We start from the raw sequence: 20,761 nt of genomic DNA, 5'->3' as shown, positions 1-20,761 counted from the left end.
ACAAACCATGGGTCTGATGACTGAGATGACCAACCATGGGTCTGTTGGATTGTTTACACTGTTGGAATGTTATCTTCTCTGTTTATTGTTATTATTATTACTGTTGCCTTTCATTCATTATAAACACTGAGTCTGATGTACTGTTTTTGTTTACGTTTCATGTGAACCGCCCTGAGCCTTAGGGGAGGATGTAATAAGAGAGAGAGAGAGAGAGAGAGAGAGAGAGAGAGAGAGAGAGAGAGAGAGAGAGAGAGAGAAAGAAAGAAAGAAAGAAAGAAAGAAAGAAAGAAAGAAAGAAAGAGAGAGAGAGAGAGAGAGAGAGAGAGAGAGAGAGAGAGAGAGAGAGAAAGAAAGAAAGAAAGAAAGAAAGAAAGAAAGAAAGAAAGAACTGAACAGTCAGTTTGAAAAACAGTAAGATTTCCAAAACTCTGGTGAACATGAATTTAGAAAATGCCGAAGAAGAAGAAGAAGGAAGAAGGAAGAAGGAGAAGAAGAGTTGGTTCTTATATGCCACTTTTCTTTACCTGAAGGTGTCTCAAAGCGGCTTACAATCACCTTCCCTTCCCTCTCCCCACAACAGACACCTGTGAGGTAGGTGAGGCTGAGGGAGCCCTGACATTACTGCTCGGTCAGAACAGCTTCATTAGTTCTGTGGTGAGCCCAAGGTCACCCAGCTGTTTGCATGTTGGAGAGTGCAGAATCAAACCCAGTTTACCAGATTAGAAGTCTGCACACCTAACCACTGCACCAGCTTCCATGGTATAAGGATACAAAAATGTCCAGGTTACAGAGAACTTCTCACTAAGCAGACATGAGGTTAATTCACAGCATGAATTCATACAAAGCATACATGAATAGCAGAAATTTAGACTACTCTAATAAATGGTCTTATGTTCTTGAAATTCAGACTTGACTAAGATCAACTGCTTTTGCAGTTCATAGACACTTTTTACAACACTGCTTAGGATAAAGAAAGTCACCAAAGGAATGTTCACGTTAGGAGAAATGCTATAAACAACAAAGTTTTGTTCACTGTCATGTTAATTCATTAATTATATTAATGACTGTAGTATAATACAGATTCACCATCTAGTTCACTATTTTAAGGTACACCAGATGCTACCTACACCTAGTGGGTATAAGTTGCAATTCAGCACTATTAATTACTGTGGTGATTTGTCAATGCTACTCTTTTGTTTAAGATGGTTAGAAACTTTTAGGAGGAGAGGGATGACCAAAAAAGAAATCCAGAGAATGAAAACGCTCATATATAAGTTGCTATGGCTGGACAAAGTCATACAAGAGTCCAGCACAGGCTGGAATTGTAGGCATATCCCAGGTACTGCAGATTAAATAGTATTAATCTGAAAACAAAAGCTTCCAAAACAAGAAGTTTCTGATATTGCTGTGTTATTTTAATTATATGGTTATTAAACCATTAATATAACTGCTGGAGGCAGCAAGTGGGTGGACGTTGCAGTGTCCCAGGCTCATAATCCTGGGGGACTTCAATGTCCATGCTAAGTCACCGGCTCCTGGTTCAGGCTCAGACCTGGTGTCGACCATGGTGACACTGCGGTTCTATTTATATTCGTATTTATTAGCCACCACTCCCGGACCCAGCTGGCTTGTGGCAGTTTACATAAAAATCTATCCCCCCCCCCACATAAAACAATGCAACCCCAAACAACCCAAGACAGCAGCAAAATCTCAATCAGTGGAATATCCCACTTCACTTCCACCCCCCCAATCCCCTTCCACAACAGCCATCAATCCCCCCAAGGAGGCAACTTCAGGCAATGTCGGCCCAGCAGGCTATACAGGGAGGGAGCTGCCCTTTCTAGTCTGGCCTCAACCAAACGCCTGGTGGAAGAGATCTGTTTTACAGGCCCTGCAGAACACTGACAGCTCCATCAGAGCCCTTAGGTCTTCTGGGAGCTCATTCCACCAGTCAGAGGTGGCCTGGCCCTGGTTGACAGGAACTTAAAAGTTGAGCTGAACGATAAAAATAATGTAAAACTTGTTAATTATTTAACAAGTTAAATTTATGCACAGTTAAAAACAGAATAAAAACATCTTAAAAACTTAAGATGTTTTTATTCTGTTTTCCATTCTACCTTGAATGGAATTAACTTCATATACTATTATATTTTAATTATCTGCTATTTGCACTAAAATTAGTGTAAAAACTGATATCAATTCTTGAAATTTATGTAACCATAAATACAGACTTAAGATGTTTTTATTCTGTTTTAACTGTGTACTATAATAAATAATTAACAAGGTTTACATTATTTTTATTGTTCAGCTCAACTTTTGAGTTCCTACCTGTTAAGGTTGGGTTTTGTTCCTTTTTTGGTTTAGCTGGCCCTGGTTGATGCCAGGTGCGCCTCCCAGGGACAGCCAGCAGATTCCTATCCACAGAGCAAAGAGCCCTGAGAGGAGCATAAGGAGACAAGCTGTCCTTCAGATAAGCAGGGCCCAGCACATGGATGGCCTTAAAGGTAATACCTTCATGAGTACATAGGTATGTTCCCACTCCCAGTGTAAATATATTAAAGACAATGGACATTAGATTCCACAAGGTTTCAATTCACATAACAGAGTCACAACTAAAGACCACTCTAATCTTCTTGTTGGCTACTTCAACTGATAATGGTATTTTCCCCTAACACCTATTTGTTCCACAGAACATTTATCTTCTTTGATGTCTTTATGTTCTCTTTCCTTTGAAGATTTGTCTTCTGACAAGATACATATTTTAGAGACATTTGGAAACAGTTGCATTTAGTGTGTATCTTTTCTTAAAGTTCAGCTTGGTGTAGTACAAGGGTTGTCAAACTGCGGCCCTCCAGATGTCCATGGAGTACAATTCCCATGAGCCCCTGCCTGCAAATGCAATTCTTCTTCTTCCTCAAAACATCAGGTTGGAATCTACCACTCTATATGTCTGATGGAAGCCAATTCCATTCAACCTTGAATGGAATTAACTTTATATACTATTTTAATTATCTGCTATTGCACTAAAATTAGTGTAAAAACTGATATCAATTCTTGAAATTTATGTAACCATAAATACAGATTTATGCTGTATATCAAAAATATTGATAAATATTTGTCTGCATATTGAAGTTTGTAATATAATAGAGCTTTTAGAAATAGTACTAAAACAGCAAACAAAATTTCACCAAGTTAAGGCAGTTTATAATAGTATGCAGTTTATAATAGTATGCACTTGATTCTCTTGGCTCAACACAAATATCTACATCCAGAGAATTAGACAGTATATCCAACAAATATTAAAAATTCACATCCCAATGTTATTCACTGGTCTCCATTACAGTTGCCACATCTCAATGCTAAGGGGATTGCACAAGCCATGTAATTTGGCAGTTAGGGCACTCCCCTTCATTTTGCACCCCATTGTCTCCTAGCTTCTAGGCCTCAATTCCCAGCCTTCTTCAGTTTCTTTTTCTCCTACACATCGTTCCCTATGTTCTTGCATTTTATATCAGTGCCTACTTTAGTCCACTTCTTTTAGATACCCTGTATTGTGACTATTCTCTCACAGTGTTCCACTCCCCCCCCCAATCCATAACATTCCAATTCTAAGTACTACAAGGTTTCCTCCCTGCCCCCCTTCTTACTCTAATCATGCCTTCTCTGACTTTTTCCTCATGCTAGATTCAGGTGGGCATACATGTTACTTTCAGGTTAAAGCACATGCCTTATACCTTGAACAAAACTTTGTTGGTCTTAAAGGTGCCACTGGACTCAAACTATGTTCTTTTTCATCAAATGTCATTCAATACCTATCCCTCTATCCATGACCCTGCTTTAGTCCAGTAACTACACTGAATCATATCATTCAAACCTCTGTTTCGGGGTTCCTTGCTCCATAGCTTCCCAACTTTCTGCTGAAGTCCATAGCTCACCAACAATACCCATGTCCAAAAGGAGGGGTCCTGTCCCCACCATCATGGTCATTTTTGGTCATGCTGAGTACCTCCAAGTTACTTGCACATGTATAGATAACCTGCTTCCATTCTCTGAAGCCCTGAAACAAATTCTTGCCTTACTAGGCTTTACACTTTTCAGGAAAGAGTGACCCCAAATAAACTCTTGTGACTGAAATATAGGGATCAAATGGTTTAGAAACTCAACAAAAAACAGAGGAAAGGCTATCTGCATTGCCACAGGCCATGGGGTAGTTAGAAGAAGGCTCCATAGCTGCACTGGCTCACTCAGGAAGCTATCAATTAAGATAGCTCAAGGAAAGAAAACAATAGATGAGAGATGGAAATAACTCTTTTCTTGCTTCATGAGGCCAATGTTGAGAGGTCAGTAAAATAAAAAGAATACAGCAGCAAGTTATCCCAAGTTAAAGCAAGTAATTTTATTCTAGTACAAGAGGAGAAACAATGGGGTAAGGCAGAACTTAAATAGCAACCCATCCAGGGCAGTAGTTTAAAAAGACTTTGTCAAAATACATACAATAAAAAGCGAGGAAAAACAGAGTTACATCAGTTAAAAGGCTTTGTTCTCCAGCAATCTAAAAGCACCTTTTTGCCAATAGAATAAAAACCTCTCCTTTGCTCCCTCCCCAACATGGTCAAAACCAAAAGATAAGCCACATTATATTTTAAGAAAAATACCCACACGTGATTTTAATTCTACTCACAAATAAGAAAGCAGTAATCAATGCCACAACTTATTTTTTATCATTTTTTATCATTGCATATCAAGTGATCTCTATACCAGGGTTTCATAAATTTAAGTAATCTAATTCACTTTTCAAGTCTATTCAGCAATCTTTGACTTCTGCAAGCTCTTTATCTGAAAGTGTGGAATGGTGTGCATGTTAACTACAATTTTACAGGTCTATATAAATGCAGCCTAGGATTAACATAATTTGGATAAATTGTCCACTTCAATTAAAACACAACTTGACAGTAATGGGCAACAGTTAGATATAGGTGAAGAAAAACTACAGCAATGATGAAAGCTTTGCACCAATTCAGACAAAGTAAGTACATAAAAAGTAAATTAGTTATAACAACTATAAATAGAATTTAAGACCTGAAGAAAAATAGCAAAGACATTCTATTAGCACAAAGATTCACCTGCTTAAAGAGAGAAATTGGAGCTAGGTGAGGATTTTCTGTTCTTCAACGTTATTTTTAAAGATCTACTGAAATCTAAAAATCTTTTCCTACATGTACCCTGAAATTCTGTGTGTCAATTTATTCTTTGTACTTGCACCACCCTAACAGAGAAGATAAAACTTTCAAAGAATAAAAGGTCTGTTTTAATAAAAATGATCATAAAGGAGCATAAATTGCTTACATTGCAGTTCTATTTAACTTTAACTTGGCAAGAAATCAGATTCCTCATAATTTTTTATTTAGTTTCAAACTCCATGTTTGGATCAAATCTGTGTTACTGATATATACTTGCAGTTTACATGAGAAAAATTGCCCAGAGGCTAGTATTATCACTACTAGGAAGAATAAAAGGTAGGTCTACCCCCATCCCCAAGAACCGAAGGGGGAGATATCCCCTAGGAAAAGAATGAATGCATATCAACTTCAGTATTGTGATGATGATCCAAACCTCTGTCCAGCTAAGCCCCTTTAACATTAAGAGGGATTTTAAAAATTAAATTGTCTAGGGCAGCTTCTATACTATCACATAGTGTTCATTTCCTCATGCTGTATATACTTTTTTCAATTAGGCTAGGCTGTTTACAGTCTGAAATTTATGTTGCCCTTCTTCCTGACAATTGCATGGTCTTTTTTCTTCACTGTGGTTATTAGGTTAGCCTAGGTCTATGAATCACAGCACTACTATACTCATGCTCCATTCTTCTAAAAGCCTTGCCTTCTGCTAGCAAAACCTAATTGACTAGCTCTTCCACAAATTCCTGAAATCAGCTATTACCCTCACATCTTAATGGGCTCCTCCTTTAGTACGTTCAGCACCCTTGATAAAATTCACTGTAAGGTATGTAAGTGCCTGAGTACTTTTGTTTTAGAATTCAGTTTTTAAAATTTATTCTATACAAATCCAAAGCAGCCATTCTGGGAAAGGGTAGCGCATTAACAAATGGGATGCCATGTTTGCATAGGTAACATGAAGATGATCTGGACTGAAATCCAAAATCAAATTAATTGCAATGAAGGCACTGGTAAATTGAGGCCGTGAATGGGAGAAGACCACCTCCCTTCAAGTAATAAGGTATTTTCATAAAATTTGAGAAGTAATGTGCATCTTGAGGAACCTCTGAAATTATGTTGCTAAGAACAACATGCTATGAGAAAAATGTGATTGGAATGCAGTCATAGTAAATCAAACAGCAAAGATTGTCTGCATTCTTGTCAGCTGTTGGCATTATCATGGGGGGGTCTGCAGTAGTGATATTAATAGCAGCCTGCCTTTGGGAAAGTTTGCTATTTGTAGTCTCAGAACAATAAGAAACACGGATTCGCTGAATCAATACTAAAATGGTTAACATTATAAGCCCAGCATGTTATAACAGTTATTTTCAGGCTAGGATCTAGGCAATCCAAGCTGAAATCCCCACACTGCCATTGAAGCTTGTTGAGAGATCTTGAGCCAAACAGTCTCATGTCAGCTTAACCCACCTCACAGAGTTGCTTCAGAAATAAAATGGATAAGGGCAGAACAACGTGAAAGCCTCTTTGCTGCCCATTGGGGAGAAAAGCAAGTAATAAATACGTAAGTAAATAAATATAATATTCATGCCCTATATTAATATCAATTTCATCTGAAATTCAAACTGCTAGTTGCCAGACTTGTGCTGTTTTGCAGTAAGATTGTTTTTAATTCAGTAATCCTTTATATTTTATCGGTTTCTTTTATCTTCATGTGTGGTTTTATTGTGATGTAATCTGACCTGCGTCTCAAGAGATAGGGTAGAAAACAAGTATATAATGATATAGTATAAATAAATAAATAAAATACTACCATGTAAAATATGACAGGACTTTTCCTGCCTCAGCACAATGTGAGCTTTTCACTTGCAAAATCACCTTAAAGATCCTCTTCCAGCTAGATGACAGCTGGGATAAAGATTACTGGATGGCCCTCCAAAGAAATAAGAACTTGCCATTAGAGCGATATGAGATTGTTAGACTTTTAAAACATAATATTGGATTTTGGGTACTCAGTTATCTGTTTAGTTTAAAAAATTCTGAGTAAGGAATTAATTTCCACAATAGTTTAGAGATTTCAGTTGTACAGACATCTACAAGCCAATGCCACACAAAAGACCAAATAGCATACTTGAATAATCAGCAACTCTTTCACCGCAAAAGTGAAGCATGTTCAGTTTAAAATTACAACAATTCAACTAATTATATACAAAAGGGTAACCTTTAAAGTTTGACAATCTTTTTTATTTTTCAACAATTTCAAGGATTTAGACGTTAGTGCAAATACCATGTGATTTATCCACGTGATCAGAAAAACTTCTGATTTTTGAAAAATTGTTTTGTATTCTGCACTAAAAACAGCTTTAAAAACTTTCCAAGAGTTTCAAAACTTTCTTCTCTGAAATCAAAGTACATGAAGCAAGCAGTGTGGTTCCGTAATCCATGCAGATAAAGATTTTCCAGGCTACCTAATACAGATTATTTTTTGTCTACTATACATGAATGCCTTTTTGTTGTGACATTTTTCCTTTGACACATGAATCAGAAGAAAAACACTTGGGACCAGAATAAAAATGGCCACAACAGCAATGAGAGCCTTTAGACTTAATAAAGTGCCTAGAATATGAATTTTATTTTAATCAAGTCATTTGTATTTCAGTTCAAGGCAGGATATATTATAGGCTTCTAAAGAACTGATATAACCCCACCATGTGTTAAATTGATACTTTATAATGTTTAAGATTCTTACTAGGGACAGGATCTAATCTAATAGTTCCATTTTGCTTACTGAAATGTTGTCCTCTTACAAAGCAACCCTGACAGTAGAGAATTACTGGGTTCTATCCACTGACTTCATTCTCAAGTACAGAGCAGAACATTTTTAAATTTTATTTCATAGTAATAAAGCTGATTTATATTACTTAGTTTGTGCTGGTTTGTACTTTTGTTTTCAGACAACATCCTTGTAACTTTTGTATCCAGTCCTTCCTCTCACTAGCTCAAAATGGCATTCACATTTTTCATCTGCATTTAAATTATCACAAACCTTCTAAGATAGGATAGCAAATGAGAATATGTGCCTGGTGCAAAGTCACTCTGTGAGCTTCATGGCTGAATGGGGATTTGAACGCTAATTTCTAAAGTCCTACCCTGACACTATCAAGTATGCTGGCTGGTTCTCCAAAATCTAGTCCCATCTTTATCCATTAAGTTCAATCTGCAACTAAAGGGTGCTACAAAAGGGAATAGGCACAGAAACATAAAAACTATTCACAGAACAGTTCTACCATATGAACAAAGGAGCATGGTCAGATGCCAAAGATATAGTTGCGCAGACAGCAGAATGTAATATATTGTGATGAGCATATGCTGTACAGGAAAAATGAATATAGAAGTGTAAGAAATGAGTCTCTAGAAATGGCTTCCATTCTATACATTTTATTAGTGATTAATGATGGCGTTCTCTAGGTCAGTGGTCGCCAACCCCCGGTCCGGGGACTGTGACCGGTCCATGGATCAGTCAGTACCGGGCCGCGGCTCCTCCTCATCCTCCTCCCTGGCTGCTGCCTCGGGGGCTACCCTGCCACTGGCTCACCTTTGGTGCTCTCCTGTGGCCGCCATGGCTGGGGGTCCCCCTCGGTGTGGCACTGTGCAGCTGCTCCTAGCAATGCCGCCCAGCAGGCAGCAGGAAGTCAAGAAAGCAAGTGGAGCAGGGTCTCAAGCGGCGGTGGCGATGTCCCTTGGCAAAAGACTACCCCCTCCACCCCTGTACCTCAGTAAAATTATCAAGCACTGACCGGTTCCCAGTGATAAAAAGGTTGGGGAGCACTGCTCTAGGTGGTGCTTGAGATCTCATTCTATTATAACATTCTATTATAACGCCAGTTACCCTGGATAAAATGATTGCTTTGGAAGGTGGACTCCAGCATTATACCCCACTGAGGTCCCTCCCCTCCCCAAACCCCGCCAGAATGCACTCCCAAAATCTCCACATATTTCTCAACCCATAGCTGGCAACTCTGTATTATATAGATACAAGCTACTGCTGCCAAAAGGAATACTGTATCGGTACGTGCAATCTTTATTGCATGCTTAAAATAAAGGGCAACTGATTCATATATCTGAAAATTGAAGTCATTTTAAATTGCTAGTGATCTAAGGGAAAGTTACACCTTCCAAATTCACTGAAGGAAACAGTGAACTACCATTAACTCTGGTGTGGTAGCAGCACAAAGGAAACATGAAACAAAAGGGGAAATAAACCTCATTGTAGAGCAATGTTGTTTTTTTAAAGTGAATTCCCATAGCCAAGATAAAGTATTGTAATTAAGTTCAGACTTTTGAAGCCTGGAAATTAGATTCTCACTTCCAAGTAAGTTGCAAAACCACACATTTCAATTTGGTATCAGAGAGAGTTTTCAGGTTAAATATTTTCTTATTAAATAATTTTTGTAATAAACCTAGTACTCTTCATTAAGGGGAAAGGGTAACTGGTGTCAAGCTTCTGTTTGTATTTTGATAAAAGTAATAAAATATACAAATGGCAAACTGATATTCTATGACCATGTATAGTCATGTGCTCAGAGTCTGAATATAATGAATACTGGAGATGTGTAAGTGATAAACTGTCAGATCTCGCAACAAATGTATTTTTACTCAACATGATTATTGTATACATTTCATATTTGACTACTACATAATTGAGTTCAATCAAGAAGAAAGTATCAATCAAATTACAGTATGAATAAGTAGAGGATTAAAAAACTGAGTTGTTTCTAGCACTTTACACCTAGTTTCCAAATTACTTACAATTTAGCATACCATTTAATCAAGAAAAATATTTTATTGTAGATTAACAGAAATAACACAAATGTATTCCATAAAGCTTGTCTGAGATCAACAGTTTCTATTTTAAATCAAACTATAACACACATTTAAATACTCAAATGACTCAAGCCTGATCTGGAGTGCATATATATGGAGAGGAGCAGAGAAATCTCTCTCTCTCTCCCACTTCCATAGAAGCAAAGAAAAATATATTATTCAGGCCAAAATAATTATAAATTTGTGTTACAAACTCCCTAGGAGACTATACATGAATTCTATTAAAATTAACATGGCAGACTTTCAATCCAGTCCTATAATCATATACATCTAATAAAAGAACAGATGAATACAGGACATATAGGGAAACATTTATTAGTATATTATTAAAGCTATTGACAAAATACTTTTACATTTATGTGTAACAAAACCTTTTAGATAACAATAGAATATCAGTCTTAAAATTACTGTCCTATTCCTATTGCACTGATTTTCAAAGTCATAGTTTTTAATAAATACAATATCAAGTTGTACTTAATATCTCTAGCATTTTTAATTCTTACCAAATACAATCTTAATTTTAACATTTATGTAAGAAGCTTCCCAAGCAGCACTGACTTTCACTGCATTAGTAGTGCTTTACACAGTACAATATATTTTCATACAATATACTTCTAACACATCTAAATTTCTATCTTCAAGCTCAACTCTATTAAGACCAAAAGGATCTTTTATGTGTACCGTCCAATGTACTATATGAACAAAACATTATTTTTTAAAATAATATATATTTGTGGGTTTTTAAAATTTTAAATTATACAAATTTCACAAGAAAATCCTAGAGATAATAAACACTAAACATGTGTTGCTTGTTTACTAAATGCACCATAATTAAACTAACGGTACTTAAAGTCCAATTTTGGGAAAGTGGGCCTTTAGGTATACAAGGACAAAATATTATCACTTACCCGTCTACGGCAGAAAGGGAGGCCTTGGGCTATGATGCTGATACTAAATATCTTCATCACAGTTTGGTGGGGTAAAGGCTCTTTTGTACTGGGAAGATCAACAGGAACCAAGCCATGATTTATGGAAGCTTTCCCTGGTTTTGACATTCTGTAGTTTTACTTGGTCCAGAATTATTTGCAGTGAAAGAGCATTAATAAAAAGCTTAACAAAAATTAATATTCTGAAGATTTTAATGTAGGGATTTGGCTTCCCAAGGCTTGCTTTGCTTTTGTCTTTCAATCTTCTCAGCCTCTCCTACCAAACGTCTTGACCTGTCTGCTGCTTAGAGAAGTGCAAGCTATCCTAGTATAGACCAGAATTATAAACGACTATGCAGGCAGACTGTCCCTGCCAATCAAATAGCTAGCTATTGGCCCACCCGTTCAGTATCACTAACACATTCACTGTGGAAATAGGTGATACGATTTCTTTAAAAAAAATCTACTGGTTAGAAATAAAACAGCCAAACTTTAAACACACATCAAAATGATACTGGAGTGAACTGGTTTTGATGGGAATGTCTTTAAAGAAGTGGCAAAACATTAGTCTAATATCTCTATTGCAATAGCTGCAAAGAGAACAAGAGCATGAGTAGATAGGGGTGGTGGGGGAGGGAGAAAAGGGTCCGCTCCACAGCAGAAAGGCCTACTGGCCTGCCATAACTTTGTTCCTCACCATCCTAAGCTCCAAGAAGCAATGGGATGTGTGGCGGGGGTGGGGAGGGAGGAAATGGCCCACTCTATCACAGCAAGGCCTGATAACCTACCATGGCTTCGCTCCTCACCCAGCTGGGAGAGTGCTCTCCTCCACGCCACCAGAAAGCAGCAAGTGGGGGAGGAGACCCTGCAGCCCTCCAAAGCAGCTGCTTTCTCCAGGGGAACTGATGCCTGGAGATCAGCTGTAAATCCTGAAGATCTCTAGGACCCTACCTGAAGGATGGCAATCTAGCTGGCTGCACATAGTGTGGGACCAAACCCAGCTCTCAAGATTAGAGTCTGTCACTCTTTAACTACTACATCATGCTGGAGTGGGGAGCAGGGGGGGGTAGAGGGGAGAAAGTGAGGCATCTCCTAGTGGCTAAGTGCTAGAAAGTATTAATAATTAAGTACAAATTAGCAGTGATAGAAAATGATGCTACTGTATTGTGAGTTTGAACTGTAAAACGTACAACCGCTTGAACTTGGTTAGTAAGTTGGTTGGTAAAAGTTCCAGCTTAATCTTACTTTCCCATAGCAGGAAAAGGACTACAATAGTCTTCCTGCTAAACTAGAAAGTATTTGAGCAATTAAATGAGTTCACAACCATGTACTTAAGTCTATTTACAAACAGGAGTAACAGAAGGGTGGAAGCAATACTGAAAGACACGGGAGTTGTTTTTTGTCACTCACATTTCACTCCAGTACCAACTAGATATTTTATACACCATAACCCACAACTAGAATATAGACATTAATAAAGATCAATATCATTACTTCCACTATGGAAATCGGATAAACACATAGAATATGATTAGCACTGCTCTGCTTGTTTGTTTTGTTTTGCTGTCAAGTTGGAGAAGACATATGGTGACACCAGAGGGGTTTCAAGGCAAGAGACATTCAGAGATGGTTTGCCATTGGCTGCCTCAGCATAGCAAGCCTGGATTTCCCTGGTGACCTCCTACCTATTAAACAAGGCTGACCCTACTTTGCTTCCAAGATCTGAGATTGGGCTAGCCTAAGCTATCCAGGTCAAGGTTATTTTTTAAAACATCTGAAATTTATTCTCTTTTTTTCAATGTGGGGAGAAGAATGCAGGGGAGCTCCATACACCAACTAAGCTCTCTGCTCTCTGGAGGATGTCAGGTGCTATTCTATGGCTGAGTTCTACTCAGAAAAGTGGTGCAAAACAAGCATGGCAAAATTGACAGTATTTGCTAGAAAGAGTTCTTCCACATTCCACTCTCTGAATGCAGAAGGGATTGGATATCGCTCATAATTGTGTACATGTCAAGAATAATGCAGAAATTATTTACAGGACATTTGGTGAATATATTTCATACCTGGAAAACCAACAATTTAATCCTTTCTTAACTATTTCAGAAAGTATTTCAGATATGCAACATAAGCCCAGCTGCATCATCATGCAGCCAAAAACATTCTAGAAATGTCAGTCCAATCCTTATTGGCTATAACATGATTAATCTCCTGATTAAGTTAAACTTTTACATGTCTCAGGTTAGCCTCAGCTGTTAAAGTCCTACTACATTTGATCTTCAAGAGTTCAGTTCCGGATTGCTTATTTATTTAAATAAAAACATAAATAAGTTACACTGTATGGAAAAAAAGAGAAACACAAAGATTAACAAATAAGTTACATATTTATATACCACTTTAATAAACAATCTTTACTTTGTTCACACTTTACATACTTACCCTTCTGATTCTTGTTGACAACTTTTCTGAGGGCCAAACCAGCTAAAATACTTAGAGCTTGATAACCAGTTCCTAATTTAGTAATAAATTAGGTGTATGATATATCTCATTCTAACCTGTACAACAGCAGATATGTTTAAACCTTTTACTTCCATAATGTTTCCCTGATGTTAACCAGTATTTTATCTTTTGAAATAGGCAGAATGCTTTTTAAAACCAGACTATATTTGAATTGTGTACTGTGGAGATTTTAATCTACAAAACTTTATCTTATTTATACGTCATCCTTCTCAATGGGACTCAAGGAGAATTATGACATAAAATAAATCAATGCAATCAACATACTGGGACATTCAAAAGACAATGTACTAACATTTGAGTTACAGAGATCTGAAAAACCAACCAGAGATGAAACACAAAGTAACTATTATCATGACATGTTAAACAAACACAAAAATTAGGAGCCTACTTACAGCAACAGATAATAAAAACTATGCATAGGGTCCACACTCCCCAGCCTTCCACTCCAGGCGTCCCGTCTGAGCCACACTGTTACACTGCAGCCCAATTATGGTCCCAAAAAGTCACCTTGATAGCAGCTTTGCACAGGTTGTGAAAAGCACATGGGGCCACATTAGAGAATGCACATGTATGGGCAAGTTCTTGATTTTGCCTGTTTACAAAGTGGTACCCATAGACTTCTGGAGATTTTTGGTGTGTGTGTGTGGGGGGAAATAATTTGGGCATGAAATCAGGGTCACTGTGTAGTTGTGAGTTCCTGCATTGTGCAGGGGGTTTGACTAGATGACCCTGGAGATCCCTTCCAATTCGATAATGCTATGATTCTAAGACCCTGTTGAAGCTGTTGTAGCAGAGCATAGAGGGGGGAAGCAGTCCTGTAGATATGAGAGACCAAGGTCACAGAAGGCTTTGTACATGACAGCCAAGATCTTAAATTGACCCTCATAACTGATGGCCAGTCAGTGAACTGACTGCAGAATGGGAGTAATGCTCCATCTAGCTCTCAATAATATTATTTATTTGATTCATTGGTACCCCACTTTCCTTCTGAAAGCAACTTATAGTGCCCTCCACTTCTATACTGCCTTCCACTATTATCCTCAAAATAATCCCATGAGGTAGTTTAGGATGAGTTAATGGCCCAGCAGGCTTCCATGGCTCGATAACTAAGCCGCAGCATTCTGTACCAACTGGATTCTCTGTACTGACTTTGAGGGAAGTACATTACAGTAGTGTAGTTTTGATGCTATCATGTCATAGATCCAGGTGGCCAGATTCTGTACCAACTGGATTCTCTGTACTGACTTTGAGGGAAGTACATTACAGTAGTGTAGTTTTGATGCTATCATGTCATAGATCCAGGTGGCCAGATCTTCTGTACTGAAGTAAGGGGCCATCTTCCAGGCTAGGGTGAGTTGGAAGAATATATATTTTTGCAGCGACATTAACTTGTTTCTCTAGCACTCCTGAGTCCTCAGAGAGAGGGTAGAAAATAAATGTAAATATAAATAAATATTGGACCCAGTCCCAAGGCTTTAATCAAGTCAGCTGAACACCACCAAAAGTGAGAAGCATAATGACCTTACAGACCTCCCCTTTCCAAGAGAAATTATTTCTGTATTTCTAGGGGTTCAATTTTAATTTATGTTCTCTTAGATCAGGGGTAGTCAAACTGCGGCCCTCCAGATGTCCATGGACTACAATTCCCAGGAGCCCCTGCCAGCAAATGCTGGCAGGGGCTCCTGGGAATTGTAGTCCATGGACATCTGGAGGGCCGCAGTTTGACTACCCCTGTCTTAGATGATGATAATCCCTGTGCATCATATAGACTTTAAAATGTATTTTTAGGGGAGGGTGCTGTTTAAATATGACTAATTTTGTCTACCGATTAATTTGAAATATTTCTATGTACCATATCTCCATAATAGTTCATGCACAGGTTAAAAAGACACACCTATGTGGTTTTAATAAGCTATTAAAGATTCCAATGCTCTTATTAAAGGTACATGCTGCCTATATTGTATTGTTTTCCCAAAACTGCTTTCTCTCCCTCCCTAGCCCCCTTAAAAAACCCTGGAAAAGAATTCCCCCCCACTCAACTTCCAAATCAGAAAGTCAAAAGCAAAATACAAACTATGAAATTTCATTAGGATCAACTAAAAAGATTGACCAATTTGAATCTGAGCCAGTATGGCTACAAACAATTTTTATTCAAAATTGTTACATGAGAGGTCATTCGCACTCAAAAATATTCTATCAAACAAACTATTACCATATTTTCCTTGTTTCCTCAAAGCTACAGAAAGCGGTGAAACATTTTTTAATGACAAATTCAACATCTTATTCATTGCAGAATGCACAGCTGAGTCACTGGATATTAGTTATACCACTATTATTGTTATATATTATTAAAAATCGGAAACTAATGATTGTTTTCAGTGCACATGACATATCAGAAATAAAAATATATCAGAAAATACAGATATATATATACAATATACAATGCAAGAACCAATTGTTACATGGTATTCATGTGGTTGTGGCAGTTTAAGCTGCATAATCCTGTTCAGCTGGCAAAGAGCATACTGTAAAGGAGCGAGGTTATTAATAATAGTTCAAGATATGTGACATAAAGAATGCTTGAGTGGAAGAAAAAGCAGGTAGTCTGAGGCAGGCTCACATTCCTATCCGTCTGCCTGTTCTTACATGCTTAACTGTTCCAAACAGGTATGAGAAACATCTGAGGAACCACCTTTCCCAGTATGCCCCCGGAAGAATGCTACAATCCCCTAATACCAATATGTTGATGGTCCCTGGCCCGAATGAAGTATGGCTGGCCTCAATGAGAGCCAGGGCTTTTTCAACCTTGGCTCCAGTCTGGTGGAATCAGTTGCCAGCAGGGACCCAGGCCTTGACAGAACTACTTACGTTCCGCAGGGCCTGTAAAACGGCACTATTACACCAGGCTTATGATTGAGGCCGTAAATAAAATCTTATGGGCCTTCCTCCTTTCCTCTTCAGATCAACTCACCACAGAACAAATGGCTGAGAAGTGGGATAGTCAGAGCATTATGAGCCAAGCTGCTTGCCCTGCCACAACCCCTGTGAAAGGGTCGTTTGACCTCCCCAAAAGGGTCCCAAACCCCCAGGTTGAGGACCACTGGTTTAATATGTGGCCCTCTTTAGGCGCTGGGCACACTAATGCAGCCACCATGTGCCAAAAGGTTGGGGACCCCTGCTCTAAAGTTTAGTTAATACTTTGTGATGTTTTAAATGGTCCAAATATAAGGTGCTTTTTACTGTTTTATTACTCTTGCTTTTATTTTTTATTAATGAGCTCTAAGCCGCCTACCTTTTTGTGTATTTGCAGCCTACACTAGCTATTTTCAAGTAATTTGCATTAGCTAGTGTTCCACATTTTTCACCCAAAATTCTCACCGATTCTCACTAAATTGCAATATTATCATCCCACAAGCCTCTGAGATATATTTACACCATAAAAGAAACAAGAGAAGTCTTACGTCTGTCTTGTTTGCAGGTAAGTCCATGGCTCACAGTCAAAGCCAAACTTATAAGCACAGTCTTTACTCATTCAATCATGGCCGCTCTGAGATCCAGGCTAACTCCTAGCGTCTGAGATCCCCTAGCCATATCTTTTTTAAAAAATTACATTTACAATAATTAAATAAGACACCAAAGTGTAACAAAAATAGTTTATCAGTTAACAATTATGTCTTTCGCCAAATATAGCATAGAAAATTTTGAGTTCTCAGCTAAGAAAGGGTATCACATTCTAGTCCACTAAGAATAAGAACAAGCTACAAAACATAAATGCCACAATATTAACAAGATGGGTAGCTGTGTTAGTCTATATATAGTAGTACAAATGAGCAAGAGTCCAGGTAGCATCTTAAAAACTAACAAAAGTTGTGGCAGGATATGAGCTTTTGTGAGTCACTGTTCACTTCTTGAAGATTAACAAAACTGAAAAAGTGAGCAGTTACTCATAACGGCTCAAACCCTGCATAAATGTTATTAGTCTTTAAGGCACTACTGGGCTCTTTCTCTTTTCTACTGCTATAAAATTAGCAAGATTCAAGGTTTATTTTAAAAATCATAAATCTAAAGTGGCATAGTGCTAAGGACAGACTGATTTGTCCTTCTTGAACGAACTTCAAAGATTTTGGTGGTCCCCATGCTCGATACAGAGTTTCCTGTGTTTTGTTAAGAAAACAGAATGTTTTTCATAAACCCTAGATATTTTGGTAGGAGCAGCTTTGCATTCAGAAGCAATCAGTGTTGGTCACAGTGAATGGGTTGTATTTGTCAGCAAAACAATAACAACTAGCAGAGGACAGCTTCTCAAACTCAGCACACAGGATAACACAAAGGAAGAGTGAGACTGATGAACATGTGATAAGGTAGACTATGAAACTGCTGATAGGAAGGGGAGCACATCTTGTTTACAAAGTCTTTTAGAAAATAATTATATTCTGCTTGCTCTACTGAACCCTGCAAGTATTTATAGTGAAACCAGAAAATGGCAACTTCTCCTTCAGTTTGGAAGATGTTTTTGGCAAGTTGAGAATGTAGTAAAATGGAGTCAGAGACAGAGTCTTCAGACCAGAAATCCAAGACAAATCAATTGCTCTCATGGACACTGGGGGTAACGTGGGTGCTGGATAGTAACATTATATCTACTAGGATTTTCAAGGAAACTTTCAGTGATTGAATTTGATGTCTACCATGTGGGAAAGAAGAAAAGATTCCTCATAAGAAAAACACAAGTTGGAGATAACAAATAATCCAAAAATATAATGGGAAATTTCTCCACTACTTCTGCTTGATCTGACCAAACATCTAAACACCTTCCTCCACATGTTTCAACTTTTTACAGATGTTAAAGAAAGTCCTCCAAAGATCTTTGGGCTTTTGTAACATACCCTTGCACAGTAAAGCCCCAAGGTCTTTGGAGGTCTTTCTTTTTTGGAGGAATTTAATCCCATTTTCATTTGGATGAGCACCAATGGCTGTCTGAGTGAACAATTTGTGCCTATGTGTTGTCTGCTGCAAGATGATATCATCTTCACAAAATACTTTTGTTTTAATCTTGACAGAGCTGAACAAATTTGGTGCAGAGTGACTGGTCAATGCTTTCTTTAAGAATTGTGAATATTGTGTGGGATATCAAACCCCCTAATGCTGTTGAAAGTATGTTTTACGTTCTTCTGAAGATTAGCTGTACTCTGTGGACCTTTCAATCCTGTTAAATGACAAAGGCTGCTTTTCAACAGCATAAGTTATATTTTCTATCATATCTTTAAGCTCCACTTCATTAATGGCTTGGAGGGATTCTATAATATATTTAGGCACCTCAGTGCAGAAGAGCAGGCTGTGTATCTTAAAGGCGCAACTAACTTTGCTCTTCAGCTTCTCTGCAGCAATCTCGTGTAGTTTGAACCCCAAAAGCCCCACTGTTACATTGCCTCATCTCATGCTGGGTCTCTGTGGCTGGCCAAATCTTTCTGCTCAAGTAGGAACTGCCCAGCTGTATCAGGACTACAATAATGGCAGTTAATTTAAACAGAGGAGATACTTGGTCTATTCTCCCTTGCCAAAGTGTCAACCATAAAGATAGATTTAAGTGGCTAGCAATATTGGACTGGAGCAATAGAATGAAGCCTGAGTCCAGTAGTACCTTTAAAACCAAAAAAAAAGTTTACTCCACACATGCACACAAAAGCTTATACCGAGAATGAAACTTTGTTGGTCTTAAAGGTGGACTCAAAGAGTGTTCTATTACCAAAATGTCATAATTCCCATCATAAATCTTCCCATTCTGTTCTTGACTAGAGGCTGTTCTCCTCCTTTCCCAGTACAACCTCTAAAAAGCCTGTGGAATGTTCTCATTATTATTACTATACTACTACTGCAGGAGCTGCAGGAGCAAGGCCAATTCCAACTTGGACAACCAGACACATCCCACCTCCTAGGCTGTTTCAGAAATATATAGAGGAACATAATAATAACAATAACATGAGAGAATAACGGAACTGCAAAGGAGCCTCAGCTCAACTCTTACTGAGACCCAGTGTAGATTCACAGCAATTATAGGAGGAGGAGGGGGGCTTGGGGGACAATTGAATGCTCTATGTAAATGATCTACAATGTTTTATGGAAACCGCCTAGAGCCATAGGGAAGGGTGGTATAAAAATCTAAACAAACAATTGGAAGTGATGGCTTGGGTCGACCTCAACCAAATGCCTGGTGGAGAAGCTCCCTTTTGCAGCCCCTGCCCTCTCCCCACAATAGACACCCTGTGAGGTAGGTGAGAGAGCTCTGAAACTGCTCTATGAGAACAGTTTCTAACAGTTTCTAACTAGCCCAAAGTCACCCAGCATGTGGAGGAGCAGGAAATCAAATCCAGCTCAAACATTAGTAGCTGCTCATTTTAACCACCACACCAAGCTGTGTAAATTGCCACTGCCTTAAAGAGATATAGCTAGAACACAGACAGAAGAAAGTGTTTCAAGAGGATGGTGTCTTTTTTATTTGCTCATTGACTGTTAGGGGATTCTTTTCCTTTAATATTTGGACCTTCTGGCCAATGGCTTCTCAGAGCAATCCAAGGAAAGAGATACTCAGATATTTCCTAGATGAAGTAGTGATTGTGTGGTTAATAAGGCTTGCTAATGTGAGAAGGAATGCTTCTGTCTGCTGTGTTCTCTGTGTGTGTGTGTGCGTCCATGCATAGAGGGGAGTGCTGCAACCCACCCAACCCCATCCCAAACACCTTTTTCTTCCAGGGGAACTGATCTCTGCAGCCTGGAGAGCAGCTTTCATTCTGTGGGTTCTCCAGGTCCCACCAGGAGGCTGGCACCCTGAAGATCCCACTTCTGGGGTTTCTAAAAGCCTGAAGTATATTTCAGCGGTTTCACAATGGTAAAAAAGTTGAGAAAAGCTGACATAGAGATTGTAATTGAGAAACCTTCTGTTAGTTCTTTGCCAACCAATGTTGTCATGTTTAATTGTAACATACTTTTTTTTAAATTTACTCTATCGAATTGAACTGAAGGACATACAGATTGAATGGTTTTCAGTTCTCAAAGCAAATTTTGCTATCAATTAAATATTTTTGGTTCCGACCTGGAGCCTGGCATCCCTCTACCTCCGTGGGCTTTTCTCCAGGGGGACTGATCTCTGTAGCCTGGAAATGACCTGCAATTCCAGCGAATTCCCAGGTCCGAACCTCTCCAATCCTGCAACCTCTCTGCCACAGAGTTCCTGCCTCCCAAACAGCATTTTCATCTCCAGAAATC

General features: G+C 38.4%; 1 protein-coding gene across 4 annotated transcripts in view; it reads right to left on the bottom strand.

Moving 5' to 3' along the window:
* Positions 1 to 20,761, bottom strand: part of FBXW7 (F-box and WD repeat domain containing 7) — a 145,581-nt gene that overhangs the window by 64,899 nt on the left and 59,921 nt on the right. The window contains exon 1 of one of the 4 annotated variants that reach the window (XM_077300089.1): positions 10,967 to 11,284. The exons of the other annotated variants lie outside the window; for them this stretch is intronic. Within the exon in view, the coding sequence (XP_077156204.1) occupies positions 10,967 to 11,113 (147 nt within the window). The 5' untranslated portion in view covers positions 11,114 to 11,284. Of the gene's footprint in view, positions 1 to 10,966; positions 11,285 to 20,761 lie in introns of those variants that run through there. 4 annotated transcript variants of the gene reach the window in all.

Source organism: Paroedura picta, chromosome 10, assembly GCF_049243985.1.
Source record: "Paroedura picta isolate Pp20150507F chromosome 10, Ppicta_v3.0, whole genome shotgun sequence".
Classification (NCBI taxonomy): domain Eukaryota; kingdom Metazoa; phylum Chordata; class Lepidosauria; order Squamata; family Gekkonidae; genus Paroedura; species Paroedura picta.
This window is presented reverse-complemented; position numbering and strand designations above follow the sequence as displayed.